This window comes from Arvicanthis niloticus, chromosome 5 (genome assembly GCF_011762505.2).
Source record: "Arvicanthis niloticus isolate mArvNil1 chromosome 5, mArvNil1.pat.X, whole genome shotgun sequence".
In the NCBI taxonomy this organism is placed as follows: Eukaryota; Metazoa; Chordata; class Mammalia; order Rodentia; family Muridae; genus Arvicanthis; species Arvicanthis niloticus.
In genome coordinates this window covers 84,714,118-84,736,213 of record NC_047662.1, presented here as the reverse complement: position 1 = coordinate 84,736,213, position 22,096 = coordinate 84,714,118, and the positions used below count along the sequence as shown (strand labels likewise).

Genomic DNA, 22,096 nt, shown 5'->3' with positions numbered 1-22,096 from the left:
GCAATCTCCAACTCATCCCAGAGTTCACTTGCCGGTCTTTTCTCAGCCTCAAGCAGAAATTGACTGCGTTGCTCAATGGTAAAAGAACAATTAGATGTCAAAGGCATTAAAACACCTGGGTAATGCCAAACACAGCAGATAAATCCATGCTGACGGATTGAGCGCTTTAAATTTGAGTTCAAAAGCAGACTGACTGTCCAGATTTATTCTATGTTATTGATTATCCAACCCCTATCTGTCATGGGCTGAGATGTGACAGATATTGAAAAAAAAAAGTCAAGAAAACTAACCAAGTGTGATAGGCTATCAGGTTTATCTACGATGGGTACATTAAAATCTGACCAAAGGGAGTAGATTTGGTGCTGCAGGCCTTTCATCTCAACACTAGGCGATACATTGTCTCACCAAACAAACAAACAAACAAAAAAACAAACAACGTAGGTAATTAAAAAAAAAAAAATCTGACTAAAGGTTTGTGGAGGACTGGAGCATGGGGTCTAGAGAGGTTTATGGGCTTCGGCAAAGACTTATGGTGGGTGGCAAGGGCCTGAGTGGAGGGAGCCTTGGGGAATGACTGCTTACTGGGGATGAGGTGATAAAATTGTTTTGAAGGTAGAAGTAGGCAGTTGTGTGATAAATACTGTAAATGTTCTCAGTACACCAGACCTTCATTTTAAAAATGTTTTAAGATCTGTGAATCTCATTTTGGTTTTTAATAATTCACTAGAAAAATTGGACTTCCAAGTTGTAACACGAGAAGTTGGGTGAAGGCTACATGAGAACCACACTCCTTGTAATTTTTCTGTAAATCTAAAGTTATCCCAATCACTTACAATATTTACTAAAACAAAAACAGAACTAAGGCCACTGGATCATGATATCAGTGATCGTAAGTTAGCTCTTAATACCCTAAGGAATTTCTCTCTAAAGAGTGTCAACTTCCCATAGGTAAAAATAGGGGTCTAGGGCACAAAAACATTTTTAAAAGATTTATCTTTATGTGTACAGATGTTTTGCCTGCATGTATGGCTCTGCACCACCTTCCTGAAGTGACAGCAGGCCAGAAAAGGACATGGGATCCCTTCAAACTGTAGCTACAGAAGTTGTTAGCTGTCATTTGGGTGCTGGGAACCAAACCCTGGTCCCTTGGGAGAGCAGTCATTGCTCTTAACTGCTGAGCCATCACTTCATACCCTCTAAGTAGTTCCACTGCCCAGATCCAGATTAGTCTTTGTTCATGAAGCACTTTGTTTAAAAGATGGGAAACTTAGTCTGATGGAAAATCTTCAAAAATCCAGATGCCATTATAGGATGATGTAGGTGTGATTGGGAAAAAACTGATGAATGACCTCAAACAGTCTTTCCAGATGTTGAATTCTTTACTTTTAAATCCAAGTCTCCATTCCCAGAAAAGGTTTCTCTTAGAATGTTAAAGTTTAGTTAAGGGATTAGGCAGGACAAACCAAAGACATGGAAGAGTTTGGTTGTTTTGTTTGAACATGCTAGGCAAGTGCTATGTGACTGAGCCCCTTCCATTCTTGACAGCCTTATAGTAGAGATTAGATGGTAGGATGAGCCCTTCTTACACAACCCTTGAATAACAGGTTTAACTGTGGATTGATCTCATTGAAAGGAAAGGTATATTCTAAGAAGATCTACTTGGTACCTAGTATATACATTTGAAATTGAGTTCAAAGGAAGTCACAGGATTACAAATGGGACTGGAAGGGTAGGTCTAGCACGGTGCTCATGGGAATTAAGAAACAATGTTTCTGCTGTGAAGGAAAAAATCCTATAAACCCGAGGACCACTGGGGTTCTTTGTGAATTTGATTTATAAATCTTATGACTTGAAAACTATATTGGAGAATATAGAGCTGTGGTTAAGAGCTAATAGAGGCAACAGCAACGCTGCTTAATGGGAAATAATACTTGAAAGTACCTAGAACAATGCTAGACACAGGGAGAGCCTAAGTGGGAGCTAGTGAGATATACAAAGTAACGAGGAGACTCTCAGGATCGTGGCTGTGGTTAAGGGCAGTGCCCTTAAGTTGTGAATACTCATTCACTTTCTGGTAATAAAGAAGACACAGGACACTGTATGTGCCTGTGTGTGAGAGCAGGGGAAGGAGGAGGGGGTCTTGGTTGAGTCCTTTCCAAAAGGCACATTGTGTGAGTCATCATTTTAAACAAGAATGTTCTTTATTTGTAGAAAGCATTAAAATCTCAACAGTCTCCAGTCACTTTCAACAAATTCTTCCCTGTATTTCCCTGACTAGTAAACAGTGTCCAACTATATATTACATCACCTGCCAGCCTCAAGTGCACAACTAAGACAGGAAAAGTGCCTGGGGCACTAAACAGGGAAAGGCCAGGCCACAGCCGAGCTCCAAGCCGCAGTAGCAGTGCTGAGCAGTTTCTCTTACCTTACAGCTCACAGGTGGGTCTCAGTTCTAAGACAGGAGATAGGACAAAGAAATCTGAGACCCTTGCACTTTGGGATCTGACACAGGTTATCTAAGTCCCTAGATCAGGAGATGAAATAAGAGGAGGGGGAAAGCAGGTCTAGGAAGCAGAGGTGGGAGAGATGCAGACAGAACAGGTTATGTCTGGAGGAGATGAAGTCTCTGGAACCTGTTATGAGTTCAGGGAATGAAAAGCAGCAGTCACAGTCTGAGAGATGGACTAAAGAAAAAATCTGGGATTTTCATACCTTCCAGGAGGTGGCACTAGGTCCTACAGTGGCATGCACTGAGTTACCTCCAAGATTAAGCCATCTGCTTTTAAGAGTTGGCACCCTTTTTTTTTTTTTTTTTTTGACAGATTCTAATCAACACTCAGAATTTAAAAGTCTATGTCATAGGAGTGTGGCCACCCCGGACAACTGAGCATCTGCAGTATAAAGGACTACAAAGCTAAGTAAGTCTCAAAGCCGGAAACCAATAAGTAATGCTACCACCGAGTGCACAGGTTTCCTCATTCTCTCACAGCTGTTTAGTCGTTTTCTACAGAGCAACCATTCTGAGCATTAATACCTACTGCCAATTACTGTACAAACAGGTGACCATGATCAAAGCCCCATTCCCCCTGAGCCTTTAGTACCTCTGTGACTTGGAACACAGCAGGCAACCCGGATGTCATTACTTTTTTGGAGGGGCAGGGAAATGGGATCACAACCTAGCTAGCCATGTATTTTAAGTAAACAAGCAATACCAAACTATGTAGTCATTCAGAGTCCCTCACACTAAGAAGTCATAACCTGCAGACTGATGGAACAAAACAGGTTTCTGTAACTCAGATGCTCTGAGTCTGGGAAAAGCTGATCTTTCTGGTCAGTTTTTATTTTGATCTCGGGCACCAGTGCCGAAGATGGCTCTGCCTTGCGGGGAGAGTCTTCACATAAACACATCTCAGGCTCTCAGGGTCCCTTCCACCGTGCCACAGTCTCTCTCCATTCAGTTGTCTACGTCCTCCTCCTCATTCTGTTCTTCCTCGTCCAGTCTTTCTTCCTCCTCCTCCTCCTCCTCCCTGCTTTTGTCTTGCTCCTCAGAATCTTTTTTGTCTTTGTCCTTCTTCTTTTGCTCCGAAGCTTCCTTCTTGCCTTTCTGCTCCCGCCTGTATGCTGTAAGGAAGCAGATTATTGTTTAATTAGACAGACCGAGGCATAGGCAGGATAACCAGGCCCATATCACATATCTGAGATGGTACCAACTAAACAGAGTGGAATCATAACCAGTCCTGGATTATTGAACGGGATCTAATGGCACGAATACTGAAATCAGGTGATCAGAGAGCAAAAGATGAACGTTTTTCATATGGTTTAAGAAACAGAAGAACACATGGATACCTTCTAGAGCTTCTTTCAATGGTGTTATGAACCGCTGGAACTCCATCTCTTCCATGGCTGACAGCACATCACTGGCATTGAGAGTCTTGCGCTTTCCTTTCATTGCGAAGTTATTGGCACTGGAAGAAAGAGCAAAGCCCCTCAGAAGCTGTCAAAGTGGGTGGGGACATGAGACACCCAGAGATGGGGTGGGAAAAGCCACCTTTATCTTAGATGAATGGATTTCTGTGTGACACGGCTAAGTTCATCCCTTCCCCACACAAAAGGCTACGGCAGCCGTCTTGTTTAACCTGCTTGAGAATTTGTGAGAACTGGAAGAGAGCTGTGAGTCGCTCTCTACTCAGGCAGGCAACTGGGGCCTGTAGGTTCCAGGCCAGGAACGCGGGGTCAGGATCCCGCTGCGCCTCCCTGGTTCCAGGCCACGAACGCGGGGTCAGGATCCCACTGCACCTCCCTTCCGCCTCTGCTCGGCTCACCAGGATGTGGCATACAAAACGAAGACACTGGCGGCGCGGGAGATGGCGCTTCGGGCCTCCTTGGAGATGTTGACACCGTCCGGGAGCTGCGAGGAGAGCGGAGATGAACACACGCGGATTCTATTAACCTTCTGCCCACACGTCCGTCCTCAACCCATTCACCAGCCCGAGCAGCTCACCGCCTCCTTGATGATCCTGGTAATGACGGCGTTGGGCAGATTTAGGTCCTCAGGCCTCTCCGCCATTGCCTCCGCCGGTGCCCGACCCTCCTCCTCAGGTCTCCTCTTCAGACAGTTCTGGTGTCTGGACTTCCCGCGTCGCTAAGATATGACCCTCGGAGGCTTCCGTCCTAACTCACGTTGCCAATGTCCCACAGTGCTTTGCGCACCACAACCTCTCTGCTACATCAACCTCGCCACAAGTCCCTAGTGTAGCTCAGCTTTCCGTGTCGCAATGGTTTCGGACCATTGAGGTTTCCATACACCTCCACCGCATCCCGGACGTTCCACTCCAGGTTTGGTTCTTTACTACACACTGTCACCATCACTGGAGCTTTCGCACCAAACTAAGTTTGACTCTCTGAGGTTTCCGTCTATTCTCCCATCCTGCCGTGCGCCCCTGCTAGGCAACCGTGCGGCCTGGTGCCTAGCTTGGAAAGGGTAGGCGTAGACTGAGCCCGGAGAGGCGGGACTCGGATTGACGAGTGGGCGGGGCCTCTCTAGAAGAGGTGGGCGGGGCCAAAGCTTCGGAGCGCTTTCGCGATCTCAGCATTGTCCCTCAGAGGCTCAGAATTTAGCCCTTTGGAATCTGCTTTGATCCGGGGAAATCGCGGACTACTGACACTTGAGTGGCCCTCTCCTCCCCCCCCCCCTTTTTTGGTTCGGAACTCAGTGTAGATTTTCATTCAGTTTTACTGCACCGATTGATGCAGTAGAATTGTCCATCTTTAATCTTATTCCCTTCACAACTTTGTGGTAATTGTATTAAGGATAGTTGTTATCTAAACTTTCGTTAAAAATATGCCATTACTTTACTAGAACAGCGGTAACGAGGGCGGTATCAAAAGACGCCTGATGAGACTTCGGAGCTCAATTGGGACTGGTTCGGTACAGAAAGGGCAAGAAGCATTTGATTGTAAGAACAGTGCATTGTATTCTCATTCAAAAACTCATGTTAAAGTTGTATTTTTAATTCATTAAGTGATTCATCGTACATTTTTTCTTATCAAAATCATCACTTGATTTTACATTTACAATGTCGCTTTAAGTTGTATAATTTCCGTATTAAGTACAGAAAAAAATACTCCTACTGAGAACTAATATTGGATTATTTCCTTTTTTCTTTTCTTTCTTCCTTCCTTCCTTCCTTCCTTCCTTCCTTCCTTCCTTCCTTTCTTTGTTAAAACATATTGTTCCAAAACTTGTTTTCCTATTTTTGATAGAGACATTACAAAGAAATATTTCCCTATTTGGAGAAACAAAACAAAAACAACCCAACAGGGCTGGGATGATGAATAGTGCTGAGGGATTGTTCTGGTGGAGAGAACTCTGCCCTTAGAACAGGCCTGATTTAAAGATGTCATAAGCCTTAGTTCCAGCCACTATTTAGCCAGAACTGGTGCTGTCAGGCATTTTGATCTAGGAGAGAAGCCAGAAATCTAACATTATGGACCATTTCAGTTTTTAAGACATTGGCTCAAAGTGCCTGCTAAGCTAAATTCTTCCTAGGCCAGGTGCAGCTGGGGACACTAGATTCCTCTCTCTAATTTAAATTAGAAGCTGTTTAGAACAGCGAGTTTGTTTATTGCTATTCTCTATGCCCCAAGCAGGTCCTATCACATATTTGACAGTCAATAAATGTGTTGAATAGAAGAAACGGACAATATCCTTAAAAGTTAAAAAGGGGACAGGGTGAGATGGCTCACTGGATGAAGACATTTTTGGGTTGAGGATTGTAGTCTCTGGGCTCACTACAGGATGGCCTTCCTGCTAACTTTCACATGTGTGCCATGGTACCCATTCCTACCAAATAAATGAATAAAATGTAATTCTATGTTAAGAGGAATAAGATAGTTACAGTGACTGCATAACATCTTTAAAAAGGGGGGTTGATAATAGTTTAGTATAATTTTATTTGTCTCTCTGTGTGTATAATGTATGTACATATATGTGTGTGATACACATATACATATATGGATATTCACATGCCTTGCCAAGGTGCTGGTGTGGAGGTCAGAGGATAACTTTGAAAGTTGATCATTGCCTTCTACCTTAAGACAGGATCTTTTTTTGGGCTATTCATAGCATCTTATGCCAGGCTAGCCCATAAGCTTCAGAGGATTCTCTGCTTTCTGTTTTATAGTAGGAACAATGGGATTACAGATGTCTGCTGTGCCTGGCTTTATGTGTGTTCTGGACATTTGAACTCAGGACCTCATGCTTTGCCTTCCAAGTACTTTAGCTACTGAGGCCCAATAATATTTACTGGGTACTTGTTATATTTTATACATAGAAGTTTACATCTTATGTGATGTGTCTACAATTTTTAAATATAGGTTTTAAAGATTTATTTTATTTATTTTATCTATGTGAGTACACTGTAGCTGTTTTCAGACACACCAGAAGAGAGCACTGGATCCCATTACAGATGGTTGTGAGCCACCATGTGGTTGCTGGGAATTGTACTCAGGACCTTTGGAAGAGCAGCCGGTGCTCTTAACCACGGACCATCTTTCCAGCCTGAGAGATGGCTTTTTAAAGTGGATCTCTTGTTGGAAGTTGGCTCCTTATTTTTCCACTGTTCGTGTACTGACTTAGCAACCTGATTCAGGTGACAACTTGCACCTTAGTTGCTTCAAATATCAATATAGGCTTCCTGAAGGCATATAGGATCAGATGACTTCTGTTTTTTATTTTTAGAACCTAATATTTTATGTATTAGTTATATTTCTTATATAATGATAATTCACATTCTTTGATGCATTTGTCTCACTTGTCTTTATTGGTTTGTAAGTTTTTATTGTTAATATTTGCCATGTATCTCACAATTTTTTTTTTAACTTTCCTCTTTTTATTCAGGTTTGAGCCTGGGCTACACATGCTTTTACAATTTTTACAAAAATAATTTAAAAATTTTTGAGAATCATAATATAATTTTTGTTTGTTTGTTTGTTTTTCGAGACAGGGTTTCTCTGTGTAGCCCTGGCTGTCCTGGAACTCACTCTGTAGACCAGGCTGGCCTTGAACTCAGAAATCCGCCTGCCTCTGCCTCCCAAGTGCTGGGATTAAAGGAGTACGCCACCACTGCCCAGCTTGAGATCATAATATAATTATATCATTTTTCCTTTCTTTTCCTTCCTCCATACCCTCTCATTTACCCCTCCCTTCTCTTTTTCAAATTCATTGCCTGTTTTTCTTTGTTTTACACACACACACACACACACACACACACACACACGCACACGCACACGCGCACACACACACACACAATCTGTTCAGTCAGAATAATGTTATTTGTATATATATTTTCAGAGCTGACCATTTTGTATTAGATGATCAACTTGTATGATCTTCCCTGGGTAGACTATTTCTTCAGATCTTGGCATTCCTTAGTTGCCTGTGGTTTTTTATCTAGGCTTGAGGCCTTCTTAGCTTTCCTTCTCTGTTAGCATGTCCGTTGGCATTGTCCTTGTTCAGCTCATGTTTAGACAGTTATGTTGGTGGGACTTCATGGTTGTAGCTTCTGACATTTACAGTCTCACAGCAAAACCCTTGCTCCCCTGGCTATTCTCATCCTTCTGCCCCATCTTCTACAATAGTCCCTGAGCCTTGGATGTAGGAGTTGTGTTGTTGATGTATCCATAGGGACTGGGCTTTGTAACTGCATTTTGGTTGGATGTTGTTTTCAGTAATGGTCTCTGTCAGATGAAAGAGAAGTTTCCTCGATGAGGGTGAGGACTGCACTTATCTGTGGTTATAAGGATGAATATTTGGAGTGTAGGTAGGGATTGTGCTGATTTAGTAAGTGGATAGTTACAGGTTCTCCTTTAAGATCCATGACTTCACTAGCCCTGGGTAGATGGCAAGCCTTCCATACCAGGTATGCATGCCCCTATTGCACACTTAGAGTATGGCACAATGATGGTCATTGATATGATTGTAGGTGTCATAGCTGGGTAGTACTAGTGGTTGCTTCTCTCCTTTGGAAGGTTGAGTAACACCTTCTGGTACTATGAAAGCTAGTCCTCAGGGAGGAGTCTTTCAGGTTGATCTGAACTCCTTGTCTGAAGTGTATTGTGTCTTTAGTAATAAGGACTTACTTTCCTCCTTTATAGCCTATAATGTTTTGGGAGTCTCTTGGAAACCCTGACCAACAACTAAAAAGAGGGCTTCTCATACTTAATGTTGTGGTTTTTGTTAGATGGTCTATGGCTCTTACAGACAGCATCCTCAGCTCAGATGGGGAATTTTACTTAAACTGTGTGTGTGTATTTATATACTGACTTATGTGTATTATAGGTATTTTTAAGTAGATAGTGAAGGTATGATTCCCTGTGACTACTTTAGACACTCTCCTGTTATTTTATTCCCTCTCCTGTATTTATTTCCCTTCCCTTCCTCATCAGAGCCCCTCATTTCCCCTGTTTCCTCCTTCAGATCCCTGATGTCCTGCTATTCCCCTCTCTTTTTCTTTAATTGTTGATATGGGTGTGTGTATATTTTTACAAGTAAATTTTTAAACTTTATTTTATGTGTATCACATGAAATTTATTTTATGTTTGGCCTGCATATATGTACCACACACATACAGTGCCTGTGGAGGTCAGAAGAGGGTATCCAATCCCTTGGAACTGACATTACAGAAGGTTGTGAACCATCCCATGGGTGCTGGGAATCAAACTCAGGTTCTCTGGGAGAGCAGCCAGTTCTCTTAACTGCTGAGCCATCTCTCTAGTCTCCCTACAGTCTTATGTAGGACCCTATGAGGAAATAGGTTGGAAGGGTGAGGCTACTTGTTTAAGGTCACATGGCCAGTAGATGAAAAGTTAATGGCCATCTGAGTAAACCCACTCACAGGAAGTGGGCATTTTGTGATGATTATAGTGTCTGAAAAGAGAGGAAAACCTTCAAAGGCTTGAGCCAGCTAAATAGCCCTTCTGTGATTTCATTGCTTTTAAGTTTCTGTTGGTGGTTTCTTTTTGATATGGGGTCTCACTCGACAGCCTTGGCTGGCCTGAAACTTGCTATGTATATTATACTGGCCCTGAGTTCATAGACATCTGCCTGCCTCTGCCATTCAGAATGCTGGGATTAAAGCTGTCTCTCTGGAATTGTAGCTGTCTCTACTGGTTGTAATTTAGTAAGACTTTTCAAAGATGGTAACATTTTTGTAATGGTAAAGGATGCTGATATTATTTTAATTTTGTCATTGTGTGTGTGTGTATGTTTGCAATGCACATGTATGTGTGTGATGTATGTATGTGCAAATATATATGCCAAAAGTCAGCACTGGTTGCTGCTGTCTTCCTCCATTCCTTCTCCATTGTCTGTCTGTCTGTCTGTCTGTCTGTCTGTCTCTCTCTCTCTCTCCTCATTCTTTCAACTTTATTCGTGTTTTTGCCTGGCTGTATGTCTGTATGAAGGCGTCAGATTCCCTGGACTGGAGTTACAGATAGATGTGAGCTGCCATGTGGGTGCTGGGAATTGAACCCAGGTCTTCTGAAAGAACAGCCAGTGCTCTTAACTGCCGAGTCACCTCTTCAGCCCCTCCATCTTATTTCTTCAAACTGGGTCTTTCACTAAACTTTGAGGTTGCAGTGCAGTTAGACTAGCTTGTCAGTAAGCCCTGGGACCCCTGTCTGCCTCCTCAGTGCTGAGGTTATATGGCATGCCTGGCTTTTATGTGGGTTTAGCTGTGGAGCTGACTTCAGGCCTTCATGTTTGCTCTTGGACAGCTGCTGAGCCAGCTCTCCAGACCTGTTTTTTTTTTTTCTATTTTTAATGTTATTAATTCATATTTCTCCCCCCTCCCCTGTGTGTGTGTGTGTGTGTGTAAGCCAGAGAACAGCTTGCAGGAGTCAGTTGTCTCCTTCAACCGGATGGATTTAGTGGCAAATGCTTTTACTCACTGAATCGTTTCCCTGGCTCTGTTTTTGTTTTCGAGACAAAGATCCCATGCTATAGCCAAGGATAGCTCATAACACATGTAGCCTAGGCTGACTTCAAACTCCTATTAATCATTCTACCTCCTGGGTCACTGGGATTATAGTTATGAGCATTTGGCTCTGATAGCCACTTTGAATTATTGGATCAAAAATGTTTTTGGTTTTTGAGATGACAGGGTCTCACTATGTGGCTCTGGTTGTTTTGAAATTTACTATGTAGACCAAGCTAGCCCCCGAACTCATGGAGATCTGATTCCTTTTGCCCCCTAAATCCTAGGATTAAGGTGTTGTGTGTAGTTTTTAAAAAAAAAAATCATACTACCCCCTCTGCCCAGGAGCTGCTGAACTCTGGCCCCCCTTGGTTCTCTTCCATCCCCTCCGAGCCCCCCCCGCCCCCCCAGCTACCCCCCCCCCCAGCTTGTTTCGGGGATCAGCCACTGCCAGCTCTCACCTGGCTTTTTTTTCTACCCACCTTATGCTCTGGGAGTTGACTGCTCCACCAACCTACTCCCAAGACCCTTGCTCTGGGAGGGGTTGCGTTGCCATCCTCACCCAAGACCCTCGAATTTGTGAATAAAGGACACACACTCAGCTTGTCACTTTACAGCTTGCCTTTCGTGGCACAGATACCTCCTGCCTGGAAAGGCGTGCCTTACCAATTTATAATCTCTGTCATCAAATATCTTTGGCCACCCACCTGTAGCAGAGGCCAAAGGCCCAGCTGCCCCAAAATCTTACATGATTGTTGTGTGCCTCTTGTTCCAAAGCATGGCAGAAAAAAAGCGACTCTCTTTTTCCCTGCAGCTCCCTTTTCTCTTGGGACCCGGAAATCCACCTGTACTTTCTGTCCAGCAATTGGCCCCTGGCCTTCTTTATTGACAAGTTAAGAACCACTTGGGGAACAAGCCATTAGCGACAGAACCCCCTCACCCCCCACCCTGTACATTAAGGTGTGCCCCACCCCATCCAGCATTAAGCATTTGTGTTTGTTTCAAGACAGAGTTTCTCTATCTATGTAGCCTAGCTGTCTGAATTCACTCTGTAGATTGGTCTAGCCTCAAGATCCGATAGCCTCTGCCACACATGTGCTGGGATTAAAGGTGTGTGCCACCATTTGGCTTGTTTTGGTTTCTCCAGACAGGGTTTCTCTGTATAGCCCTGGCTGTCTTGGAACTGTCTCTGTAGACCAGGCTGGCCTCGAACTCACAGATCTCCCTGCCTCTCTGCCTGCCCAAGTGCTGGGACTAAAGGTGTGCACCACAACCGCCTGGCATTAAGCAACTTTTTAAATGTCTGTAAAGTCTTTGGTATAGTTACTGAAACAGACTTGTCATTTTCCAGATGGGACTGAGGCTGATTGGGTAAGCCTCATGTCACTCGACATGACAATTTAGAAGGGCTTTGAAGACAGCTCCTCAGACCTGCCATTTGAGCTCATAGTACCTTTATACTTGCTTGTTTTTCAATTCTTTACTTTTTGTGTGAATCCATTTACTTATACGGATTCGATAGATAGTCTATGATTTTATTTTAAATTGAAATGTGGACCACATGACTGTCTAATGTATAAAAATAATAACCCCTACATGTGTGGCTGCTAATTCTCCAGAGGACTAGAATACAGCAAGATTGGATTTTGTCTTAACCATTTATAGCTGTGAATCTGGCAGACGAGTCCCTATGGGACGAAGCCATCTGTACCTTGGCAGGTTGTCAGCATCCACAATGCTGGGCATCACTTCGACGGATTGAGAGGGGCCATCCTAGGATCCTGGACACATCCCCTAAATCTCCCCAAGAGCCTGAAGGTGTGTTAGCTAACTTCTGTCGTCTCCTCCACAAAGTCCCTGTGCTGTTTCTGTTTGGTTTCTTTTCTCCAAGCAGCAGTTTACAAGTTTTGCTCTGGTTTGCTTTCTTAGATAAACTCCCAACACTCACCGTTGTAAATATCATGGATACTTGCTTGTGGACTCAGAAGAGGGTGGTTCCGAGACAACCATCAGAATTTACCTTCCTCAAGGATCGTTCTCCATTGTCGAAACCAACCTCCAAACGTCAGAGCAGGTCAATTACCGTGGAATCTTTTCTTAGAAATTATGTCTCCAAATCCCAGGTCTGCCCTTCTCTTATCCATACAGATGACTCTGAGAAGGCTAAATTTAAAAGAAGATGCTAAGGAGTGGGGATGTAGCTTAGCATGCATGAGGTTTGGGTTTGATCTCTAGTAGCATTAAAAACAAAACAGCCAAATGTAACCTATCCAAAATGAAGTCAGTAGTAAATGGGGAGGGGGAACCCAAAAGGAAACTGCCAACCAGTGTTCCAGGGGTAGGGTAGTTTGGAGCTTCGTTGGTTTGCTGTTGTGAAGTACTATTGCCTGGGTGATATAATTAGTGAAATTTATTGTCACAGAATTCTGAAGGATTGATGTTTGAAGTCAAGAGTGAGAAAGTTATTTCTTTCTGGGCCCCTCTCCTAGGAGATGGCATCGTGTCCCTCAGTCTTCTTGTGGCCCTTGCTTTTGCTGTGTCTTAACCTAGTCTCCTCTTACAAACATACTAGTGCTATGGGGTAAGAACCCACCCACAGGACCTCACTTAACTTCAGTTATCTCTTTAAAGATTCTGGCTCCAAATATGGTCACAGTCTGAAGTACTGGTCTTAGGAACTCAGCAAATGAATTTTTTAAGTGTCAGGACACAACTTAGCTACTAATAGGGCAATCATGTCAGCCTCTGAAGGTCAGCAGACAGCAGCAGCCACAAGCCTGTCTGCCCCCCCCCCCCCAGCCCTCTTTTCTGGACAAGGTCTCTTCATAGTCCCCACTGTCCTGAAACTCACTAAGAAGATTAGGCTGGTCCTGAACTCAGAGATCTACTTGTCTCTGCCTCCCAAGTGCTGGGATTAAAGGTGTGTGCCACCATGCCTGGATCATGCTGTCATTCTTATTCTTTTTAGTTTTAGATATGAAACTACTTGTAAGCTTCTAGGGTTTTTGTTTGATCTCTTGCAGAGTCCAGCAGTCTAGGGACCCAGTTTTGCTGAAACATGAAATTGTAGTGCAAGTGTCTGTGGAAACCTCAGCATTTGAAATTCAAAGATCTTGCTGCTCAGAGTCCAAGCACAGTGGCCACCTTTTAAGTGGTTTCCTTTCTCTAGTCCATGTAAGCAAGCTGGTAGTTTTCTTAGGCTTAAGGTAGACTCTCTGATTCGCTAGGACCTGAGCCCTGGGCACACATCATCCACATCTGGAGACCTCCACTGGGCCCACATCTGCACACAGGCACAGAGTACACCGCCGCTCTTTCCAGCTCCCAAGTGCCAGCACTGCAGAGAGCCCCCTTACCCGTCCGGCAGCTCCTGTTGCATCTGGTTTCCTTCTGTGTTCTCGCTGCCTGCCTCAGCCTTTGTCCTAGATTATTCCTACATGACTTGGTGTGGGCTTCTGCTCGCTTGTCTCTCCTCCAACACTTTCACATTCTGACCAGCAGATTAAGCTTTCTGGGAACACATCTTCTCACTCAATCTATTCCTTCTAATTTGCTCACTCTGGAGTTGTAGCCTACTGAAGAGACTCCAGCCAGCTGGCAAAAATGGCCTCAGTAGGCCTTGCCCTTCTCCCCCATTCCCTCTGCATTGCTACAATATCCATCAGATTATATTCCTAAAGTTAGCCATCAAGGTCTGCTCCCTTATTTAGCCACTTGCTTTTCCTGAGGCTGGCTACCAAGGAACAGCTATTAGAGTATCGAGGCTCAGCCAACAAAAGCTCTCTTTGGTTCACCTAAACATGCTCAATTAAATACCTCACCCTAACAGGATGCTTCCCCTTTACCTTTATAAACAGCCATTTTCCTGGGTGCCACTGTAGTGAAAATTTTTGTTTCTTTAAAAACACAGAAATATTATAAGAAAGTGTTCTCATTTTAATCCTGGGTATGGGGTATGGGCTGCTTCAGACTGTCCACAGCAGCTGGCTGTGATTTGCCTTGTCCTCTAGCAGGGATGTGATTTTGCCAGCTGTAGATATTTTATGCAAGTATGTGATGTTTGGAATTCTGGGGACTTTTCAGAGGCTATATAAATGCTAGAGCCCTGACAGAGGTGGCTAGTTGGCTGGTTAGTGGTTGGATGCCATTTGTTACAGTTGTGTGCAAAGAGATGAGAAGAAGAAATTAGAATCCTGATGGCAAAGATCCAACTTGCCCCAAGAAACTCAGTGCCCCTGATGAGTGGGAGATAATCTAACGATACCATCGCCCCCTTCCCCTCTATCCTTTTGTCTCTCCTTCCTAATTTTAGAATGTTGGAAGGGAAGAAAAGGAGTGAAAACGGTTAGAAGAAAAAGGAACCCACAATGTTGTGGCCCGCAGCTACCCCACGCTTGGGGGCCAGAAATGTTGAGAGCCGCTCTGCCCCACACTTGGGGGCCAAAATGTCTTGGATCTTTCTGTCAGTGTTTGAACCTGCACTGCCAAAATCCCTGGGGGTTAAACTGTTAGAGCTTGCACTGCCCCAAGTTGCTCCAGTCCGTGGGTCGGGGTTCAGCAAGAGAGAGAGGACGGATGCGAAGAATGGAGACCAGACAGAGTGTGATTCAATCCCGTTTATTCTTCACTCTCTCTTCCTAGTCCAAGTCCCAAGTCTTGAGTTCCTAGTCCCTAGTTCCTAGTCCTAGTGCCTCCAAGTTCCAAGTTACTTCTTCCAAGTGCTAAGTGCCTAATGTCTAATAATTCTTCTTCTGAGTTCTCTAGTCCAAGTGTCTTCTTCCTCAATGCCTAATTCCTACTCCAAGTTGTTCTGTAAGTTGTACTCTTTAACCTAATTCCTAGTTCCAAGTTGTACTGCCGAGTGCCTAATAATCTGTTGCTTTCTTCTGTCTGCCTCTCGCCTTTTATAGGTCTCACTTCTAAGCCACGCCTCTAAGTCACGCCTTTAATCATGCCCTTAGGTCTTGTCTCTAAATCAGATCTCTAAGTCACGCCCTTAAGTCACACACCTTTAAGTCTCACACACCCAAGAGAAAATCCTGGCTATCTAAAGCAAGATGTTATCAGAGTGTGCTCAGCTGTTAAAGGTTGTTGTAATCAAATCTCTGGTCAGGGTATATGGCTCAAGATGGCTACAAGGATGATAGCCACCTTCTGTCGGCTCCCCACACCACAAAGTAGACAAAAGTCTGGAGACATGCCACATGTCTCTTCCCTATCCAGAGGCAGCCCTTCCCCCACCAACAAACGCCCCTCCCCCTCTCCCTTGTTCCCTTCCCCTTCATCCTTGTCCTCTGTCTCCTGGCTTCATCTTGTATTACCTTCCTTTGTTCCTCTGGGGCAAACAAATTTCCTTTGTGCTGAGAACTTGGTCTTGGGGGTCCTAAGCGATACTGACCCTTCCACATATGTATTGCTCTAGAGGACTGCTTCAGTCATGGCCCTCACTCTCTGATTTCAGGTTTTTCTCGAAGCCAAACTGGCTTTTCTGATGGTGCTTTGCTGTCTTCAATGCTTTGCCCAAGCAGTCTTCCCACCGTCTGTTCTGCTTCATTAAGTCCCCGGAGTGGCTTAAACTGCCACAAGAGGTCCTGCATTCTTGATGGACGTCGTCTTGTGTGTCTCCCTTCCTTGTTCAGTAGGTTCCAGCCATATTGTCCTTTCTCTCTGTCACGTATTCCACAATTCCCACCCCACAGCTCAGGTGCCTACAGTTCGCTCCCTAGCCTCGAGTTTCACAATCCACCATGACTTTGGGTTAGATAGTTGTCATTGGGGCCTGGACTATGTGTCAGTGGACGTTGAGTTTCATTCTTGTCTTTATCCACTGCATGCCAGCACTACCTCACCTGCAGCTTGACAACCTTAGACACATCCATACATTGCCCAAAGTCCCTTGAAGGCAGAATTGCCCATTTGAGAAAATTGCTTTAGCTCCTCCCACAGATAATTCTTCCTTGTTATCCAGCTTGAATTTAAGAACTGTTTTTTCACAGAGGTGAGCACCCTATTTAAAATTTCCCATATACACCGTTACCATCATTTGATTTGGCCTTTTTTTTTTTTTTTTTTTTTTTTTTTGCCTTTTATTGATTTGTTTGCTTTGCTGCCACAAAACACAGCTCTCATTTCAAAGCAAATAGAAATGTGGAAGTACGAACTTTTAATCCCAACATTCAGGAGACAAAGGCAGGTAGAGCTCTGTAAGTTCGAAGCCAGCCTGGTTAACATAAAAAGTTCCAGGACATCCAGAGCTATGGCGAGGGACCATGTCTGAAACAACAGCCACAACATGAAGGAGTGAAATACTGCTTTCATTCTTGAGGCAAATATGGCTGACCACGGCCTGAGGCAAAGCAGGGCAGATCTCTGTGATGGGTCTCAGATGCTATATGACGACATTCTTTTTTCTGTTTCTCCTTTTTCTTTTCTTTTTTTGGGGGGTGGTGGGGGGTCAAGACAGGATGTTTCCTTGTGTAACAGAGCTCTGACTGTCCTGGACTCAATCTGTAGACCAGGCTGACCTCAAACTCATAGATACCTGCCTGCCTCTACCTTCTGAGTACTGGGATTGAAGGCATACACCACTATGCTTGTGTGATGACATCCTTACTTAGCTTTTGGGTGGGTGAAAACTCACGCTCTGTTAATATATCTCAAAAGGTTTCACCTGATGGTTACAAGCATGTTAGGTCAGACACAGGGCTGGACAGCCAATGGTTATAAAGGGAATGAAAGATAGCCTGGGAGAATTTGGCTGTGGACCTGTAACATCCCAGCTCTTCATAATCACAAAATCAGCCATCCATCCAACCATAGATTCCTTCATGTCACTGTGGCTTTGGGGGTGGGGACATCAGTTCACAGTCTTGTTTCACTGAAATGTCAATGCTAAGGAATGGAAAGATGGCTTCATAGTTAAGAGCACCTGAGGGCCCAGGTTAGAGCCCTAGCTAGCACTCTTTTCCTTCCGGTGTCTCCAGCAGTGCAAGGCACAGAGTGGAAGCTCAGCTTCCTGTGGGATGACTGAATATGTCCTCCTCCACTCACAAGGTTGAATTTCACCCCTTCTCATTCATTCTCCATGAGTGCTGATTCTGCTGAAGTCTTCCAGCAGTGATTGTTCCTGCTGTGCTTGTGGTTACGTCCCAGACCTGCATCCCATTTGCTCACCTGGATTTTATGCCCCTTTGAAAGCAGGAGTCTCGGCATCCTTTGTTTAGTCATGTATGCAGTTCACAGATAGAGTTGCAGTGGGATGGTGGGGGGAGGTGTCAGGATGGGTGCTGGGATCCAAACAGGAATTTGTTTATCTCATGGGAATAAGATGATGTCTGTGCTCAAAGGCTTTCATCCTAGCTGAGGAGGCCAAACCCACCAGCAGTCAAGGGTATCCAGTGTGGAACATCCTAAAAGGACTGCTACAGGGCTATGGAAGCACAGGAAAGGCTTCCTAACCTAGGGCACCCCCATCTGCACAGTGAGCATCAGATGCCAGCCTGAACTTAGAGTAGCACAGTGAAGGAGGAGGCCTGTGTGTGGGAAGTTGGCAGGAAGAAAATTCTAAACTATAGGAATAACACATGCAGGGCCTGCAAAGGAGAGGACATTCTTCAGGAACATTGAGCAGGAATGCCGTGAGCATAGAGGAAGCTGAGCTGGGGAAGTAAGGGTGGAGATTAAGCTCTGCACCCCAGGAGACTTCATGAACCAGGACTGTGGAATCTTTGTTTTCACACACCTCCATATTACTCTTTTGTTCATAAATTTAAGTTGTCTTAAAAAATAAAGAGCAAATGATAAAAAAAAACCTTCCTGTTATGCTGTCTGTGTGTGTGTGTGTGTGTGTGTGTGTGTGTGTGTGTGTGTGTGTGTGTATGTGTGTGTGTACAAGCATCTGAGCATGGCACTGCACATGGGGAGGTCATAGGACAACTTTTGGGAATGGGTTCTACATTTCCAGTGTGGGTGTCTAGCTGGGGCAAGGTTAGGAGCCAGCTTGTACAGTGAGTGCTTTACCCTGAGCCGCCTTGCTGGCCCTTAGCACACTGCTGTTTAGGGTGCTGTGCCTAGTTCTGTATAGCTACAAAGAGAGGGCCTGGGCTATGGATTGAGTTGGATGAGATAGACAGTTATGAAGTGCAGTGTGATGTGCATGGAAGGTATCTATGATTGTTTGACAGTATTAAATCCAGGGCCTCCATAGAAAGGAGATGGGTTTTCTTCAGAGCATGAACTTTGTTGTCTCATTGGGCTTTCCCCCTTTTGTCTCTTGCTTTATGCCTGGAACTCATATTTTCCAGGTCTCCGAAGGCTTTACGTGATAAAGATGTGACTAGCCGTTCCCCTAGACCTCCCAAAGTAAGTCACAGTTTAAAAAGTTGCTTCCTCTACATTTTCTCTTTATTTGTGGGGGATATTTTGCCTTTGGTATTATTGTTTCTTAAAAATTTTTATTTTCTTTTGTATAGTTGTTTTGTCTGCATGTATGTGTGTATACCATGTGTGTACCTGGTTCCCACCAAGGCCAGAAAAGGGCCTCAGATCCCCTGGATCTGGAGTTATAGATGGTTGTGAGCTAGGAGTCAGACCTTGGTCTTCTCCCTGAGCTGTCTTCCCATCCCCAGTATTATTCTTCATAATAGGTGTAGTGCAAATGAGGAGGCTGGTAAGAGCTGTCTAGTATTGGGTCCTTACTGTTATGTGTGGCTCTGTGCTAACAACTTTACATGCTACATTGTCTTGAGAGACCCCAGAGTAATTTGAGAATGTTTGGAATAGGGGACGGTTTTTTCTCTGTCTATATAGAACACGTTCAGCTTTTAAGTAGACAATCTTACAAGGAGAGAACTTAGATGGCTGAAATGTCAGGCTTAAAGTGGGCCTTAAGGTCATCTAGTCTGATGACTTTCTACCTTTAAAAACTGTAATCCATGGTTAGACAGAGATTTTATATAAATATGATATCATCATAGTAAAATTTATTATTTTATATAACTAAAAATAATAATAAAAAGTTAGATTTTACAGTCAAAAGAAGCATAGAGTAATCTTTGCCTCCACCATAGGGGAAGTATTCTAATTCTTTCTGTCCTGTTCTCTCCCTTCCTTTCTTTTCTTCCTTCTTGGTTTTGTTTGTTTGTTTGTTTGTTTGTTTGTTTTGTGTGTTTTTTTTTTGTTTTTTTGTTTTTTTGAGGCAGGGTCTCACTATGTAGCCCTGGCTGGCTTGAATTTACCGTGTAGACCAGGCTGCCCTAGAACCTACAGAGATCTGTCTCTGCCTTCCCAAGTCAGTTCTGATATGCAGGCAAAAGGTTTTTTTTTTTTTTTTCTTGATAACTTTGAAAAAAGTCTTAAATGAAATATGAGCTAGATGACCTGTAGGATTGCCTTGAATCCTAGTGCTGTATGATCAGTCTCAAGGGTGGGAGAAATTGACATGCTACTCTTCTGGGTATCTGTAATTATAGACAGGGTGAACTACAAGAAGAAACCTTGGTTACCCGTACTCAGTATATCTTTGCTTCCAGAATTCAGGCCACACAACCTGCAGGGGACCTAAGGTTTTTCAGTGGACTGGTAGAAGGAGTAGTATCCCCGTCCTCATGGGAGATGGGTTGAGTTGCCTAAATTCTACACTAATCTCATGGAGAAGCAAGGGAGGCAATTGTTTAAAAAAAATCTTCCCCTAGAGAAGTATGTGTATTGTATCTGATACAGGAGGGTAGAATACCTTGAGAAGTATGTGAATTCGTATCTGGTACAGGAGGGTAGAATACTTTGAAGATGATTTGGGGGATTAGAAATGCCTCTTTTTTCTATTCAATTTTTAAAAATCTTATTTTATTTTACATGTATGAGTGTTTTGCCTGCATGTGTGTATGTGTACTGTGTCTATGCCTAATGCCTGTAGAGGTCAGAAGAAAGTGCCAAATTCCCTGGAACTGGAGTTATGAATGATTATGTACTACCAGGTAGGTGCAGGGAACCAAACCCAGATTCTCTGTAAGAGCAACAAGTGCTCCTAACCACCGAGCCATCTCTCTAGTCCCACAAATGTCTGTCTGTCTGTTTGTCTGTCTGTCTCTCTCTCTCTCTCTTTAAAACATCATTTTCTGAATCACCAGTTTGTTTGGTGAATGTAACAAGGCAGTGTTTGGCCAGAGCTTAATTTCAGCAGGAGGCTGGGCCTCAGATTCCATTGCTCCTCTGTTTCTAGCTCTCAGTGTTGAATTTGAATGAAGCAGAACTTCCTTTCCCAGAAGGTGACAGAAACATGGTTATGACCTGGGTTCCAGAAGGAGCGGAGAAGAAAATAAGGTGAGCATCTCGTCTAGAACTTAGAGGCCTTGATGCCTGTGCTCCTTAATTTCCCTGTGATCTTCTGCACACCACTCCCCTTTGTGATCTCCCCCTTAACTGTCTTGTTATAAGCAGCAGCAAGCCAAACACAGAAAGTGATCAAGGCTTGCTTCTGCCATTTGCCCCACTGGAGTTCTGTTGTGATGTCCCGTGAGATGCATGCTGTGGGAATTCTCTACTTCAGATTCGCTATGGAAGTAAATAGCAGAGACAGGGTGGTCCAGTTTGCTCACTACATGTATTTGTTTTATATATACATGTATGCATGTGTGTCATAGCACAAGTATAGTGGTCAGAAGACAGCTTGTTGAAGTTGTTTCTCCTACCATGTGGGATGGAATCCAGAGATCAAACTTAGGTAGTTGGGCATGACTTTCCACTTTTTTTAAAACATTTATTTACTAAGGGGACCCCTTAGTGTCTCCATTTAAAATATCTGGGAATAAGTTCTGGTTTTTCTTATTTCAAGACCAGTTCAAAAGACTGCTGTTTCCACCTGGCCTGAGAAGAGGAGAAAGAAACAGAGAGAGGTGAGTTCTGTGCTTTGTCCCTTATGAAGTGATTCTGTAGGGTTGATGGTTTTCCTTATTCCCAAACTCACTCTTTTATATGAATGGACAAACTCCTTTACCCAAAGGGTAAAAGAAACCTTTTCTTTAAGAATAGCTACAGACGGCTTCAGGTCCCTTCCCTACCTACACTCTGTAGGAAGATAAGGAAAACTTTGAAGAGAGGACAGAGAGGAAACACTGGCCATCCAGGGAAGACTTTTGTCAGCTGAAAGCTAATTCCCAGTGTGATGGGGCAATATTCCAATGGACCAGGGGTTATTAGGATCTGGGTTCCCAACCCCAAGCCTGCCTTCCTACTAAATGTGACCTGTGTCCCTCAAAGTGGTTCCTTCTCCATTTCCTTACTTAACCAATTCCCATGTCAATTTTCAGTCTGGCATCTAATTAGATGGTGACTGTGGGTTTGTTCAGTGAATAAAGGAATGGCCTCTCCCAAAAAGCAAACTGATCTTGGCTTGATCTCAATGGAATAGGACGTTAGAAGCCCAGCAAGGGAGAAGTTGGGTGTCTTTCATGATGGAGAGGAGGTGGGGAAATTGAAAGAGGCCTGCGTGTTATTTGTTGTGGTGGTGTTTGTCACCAAAATACCTGAGAGAGAAACTTCACAGAAGAAGAGATTTCTGTCAGCTCATGTGGTTGCTTGGCCTCGCCTGCCTGGCAGAATGTTGGGATGGTAGGAGCATGTGG

At 43.9% G+C, this 22,096-nt stretch overlaps 2 protein-coding genes across 7 annotated transcripts in view; one reads left to right on the top strand and one right to left on the bottom strand.

The window, feature by feature from the left end:
• Positions 1-2,182: 2,182 nt before the first annotated feature.
• On the bottom strand, positions 2,183-4,641 carry Pole3 (DNA polymerase epsilon 3, accessory subunit). Its single transcript, XM_034503320.2, has 4 exons — positions 4,502-4,641; positions 4,323-4,408; positions 3,847-3,965; positions 2,183-3,621 (listed from the first exon to the last, which is right to left on the bottom strand). Exons 1-4 carry the CDS (start codon positions 4,565-4,567, stop codon positions 3,455-3,457), a joined length of 438 nt encoding a protein of 145 aa, XP_034359211.1. The 5' UTR covers positions 4,568-4,641; the 3' UTR covers positions 2,183-3,454.
• A 58-nt stretch (positions 4,642-4,699) lies between these two features.
• Positions 4,700-22,096, top strand: part of C5H9orf43 (chromosome 5 C9orf43 homolog) — a 29,536-nt gene continuing 12,139 nt past the window's right edge. For 2 of the 6 annotated variants that reach the window (XM_076934843.1, XM_034503319.2), the window contains exons 1-6: positions 4,968-5,456; positions 12,141-12,293; positions 12,405-12,549; positions 18,779-18,836; positions 20,695-20,795; positions 21,307-21,367. In XM_076934843.1, coding sequence (XP_076790958.1) covers positions 5,396-5,456; positions 12,141-12,293; positions 12,405-12,549; positions 18,779-18,836; positions 20,695-20,795; positions 21,307-21,367 — 579 coding nt within the window. In that variant the 5' untranslated portion in view covers positions 4,968-5,395. Of the gene's footprint in view, positions 4,837-4,967; positions 5,457-12,140; positions 12,294-12,404; positions 12,550-18,778; positions 18,837-20,694; positions 20,796-21,306; positions 21,368-22,096 lie in introns of those variants that run through there. The other 4 variants (XM_076934845.1, XM_076934846.1, XM_076934844.1 and 1 more) reach the window with 4 other exon arrangements.

Bases quoted from the DNA above. Each gene is read 5' to 3' on its own strand.
- Pole3 (XM_034503320.2), bottom strand. From the start codon at position 4,567: ATGGCGGAGAGGCCTGAGGACCTAAATCTGCCCAACGCCGTCATTACC. The intron at 4,409-4,501 runs GTGAGCTGCTCG...CTCTCCTCGCAG, and splicing joins CCAGGATCATCAAGGAGGCG to CTCCCGGACGGTGTCAACAT. The intron at 3,622-3,846 runs GTATCCATGTGT...GCTTCCTTACAG, and splicing joins ATTGAAAGAAGCTCTAGAAG to CATACAGGCGGGAGCAGAAA.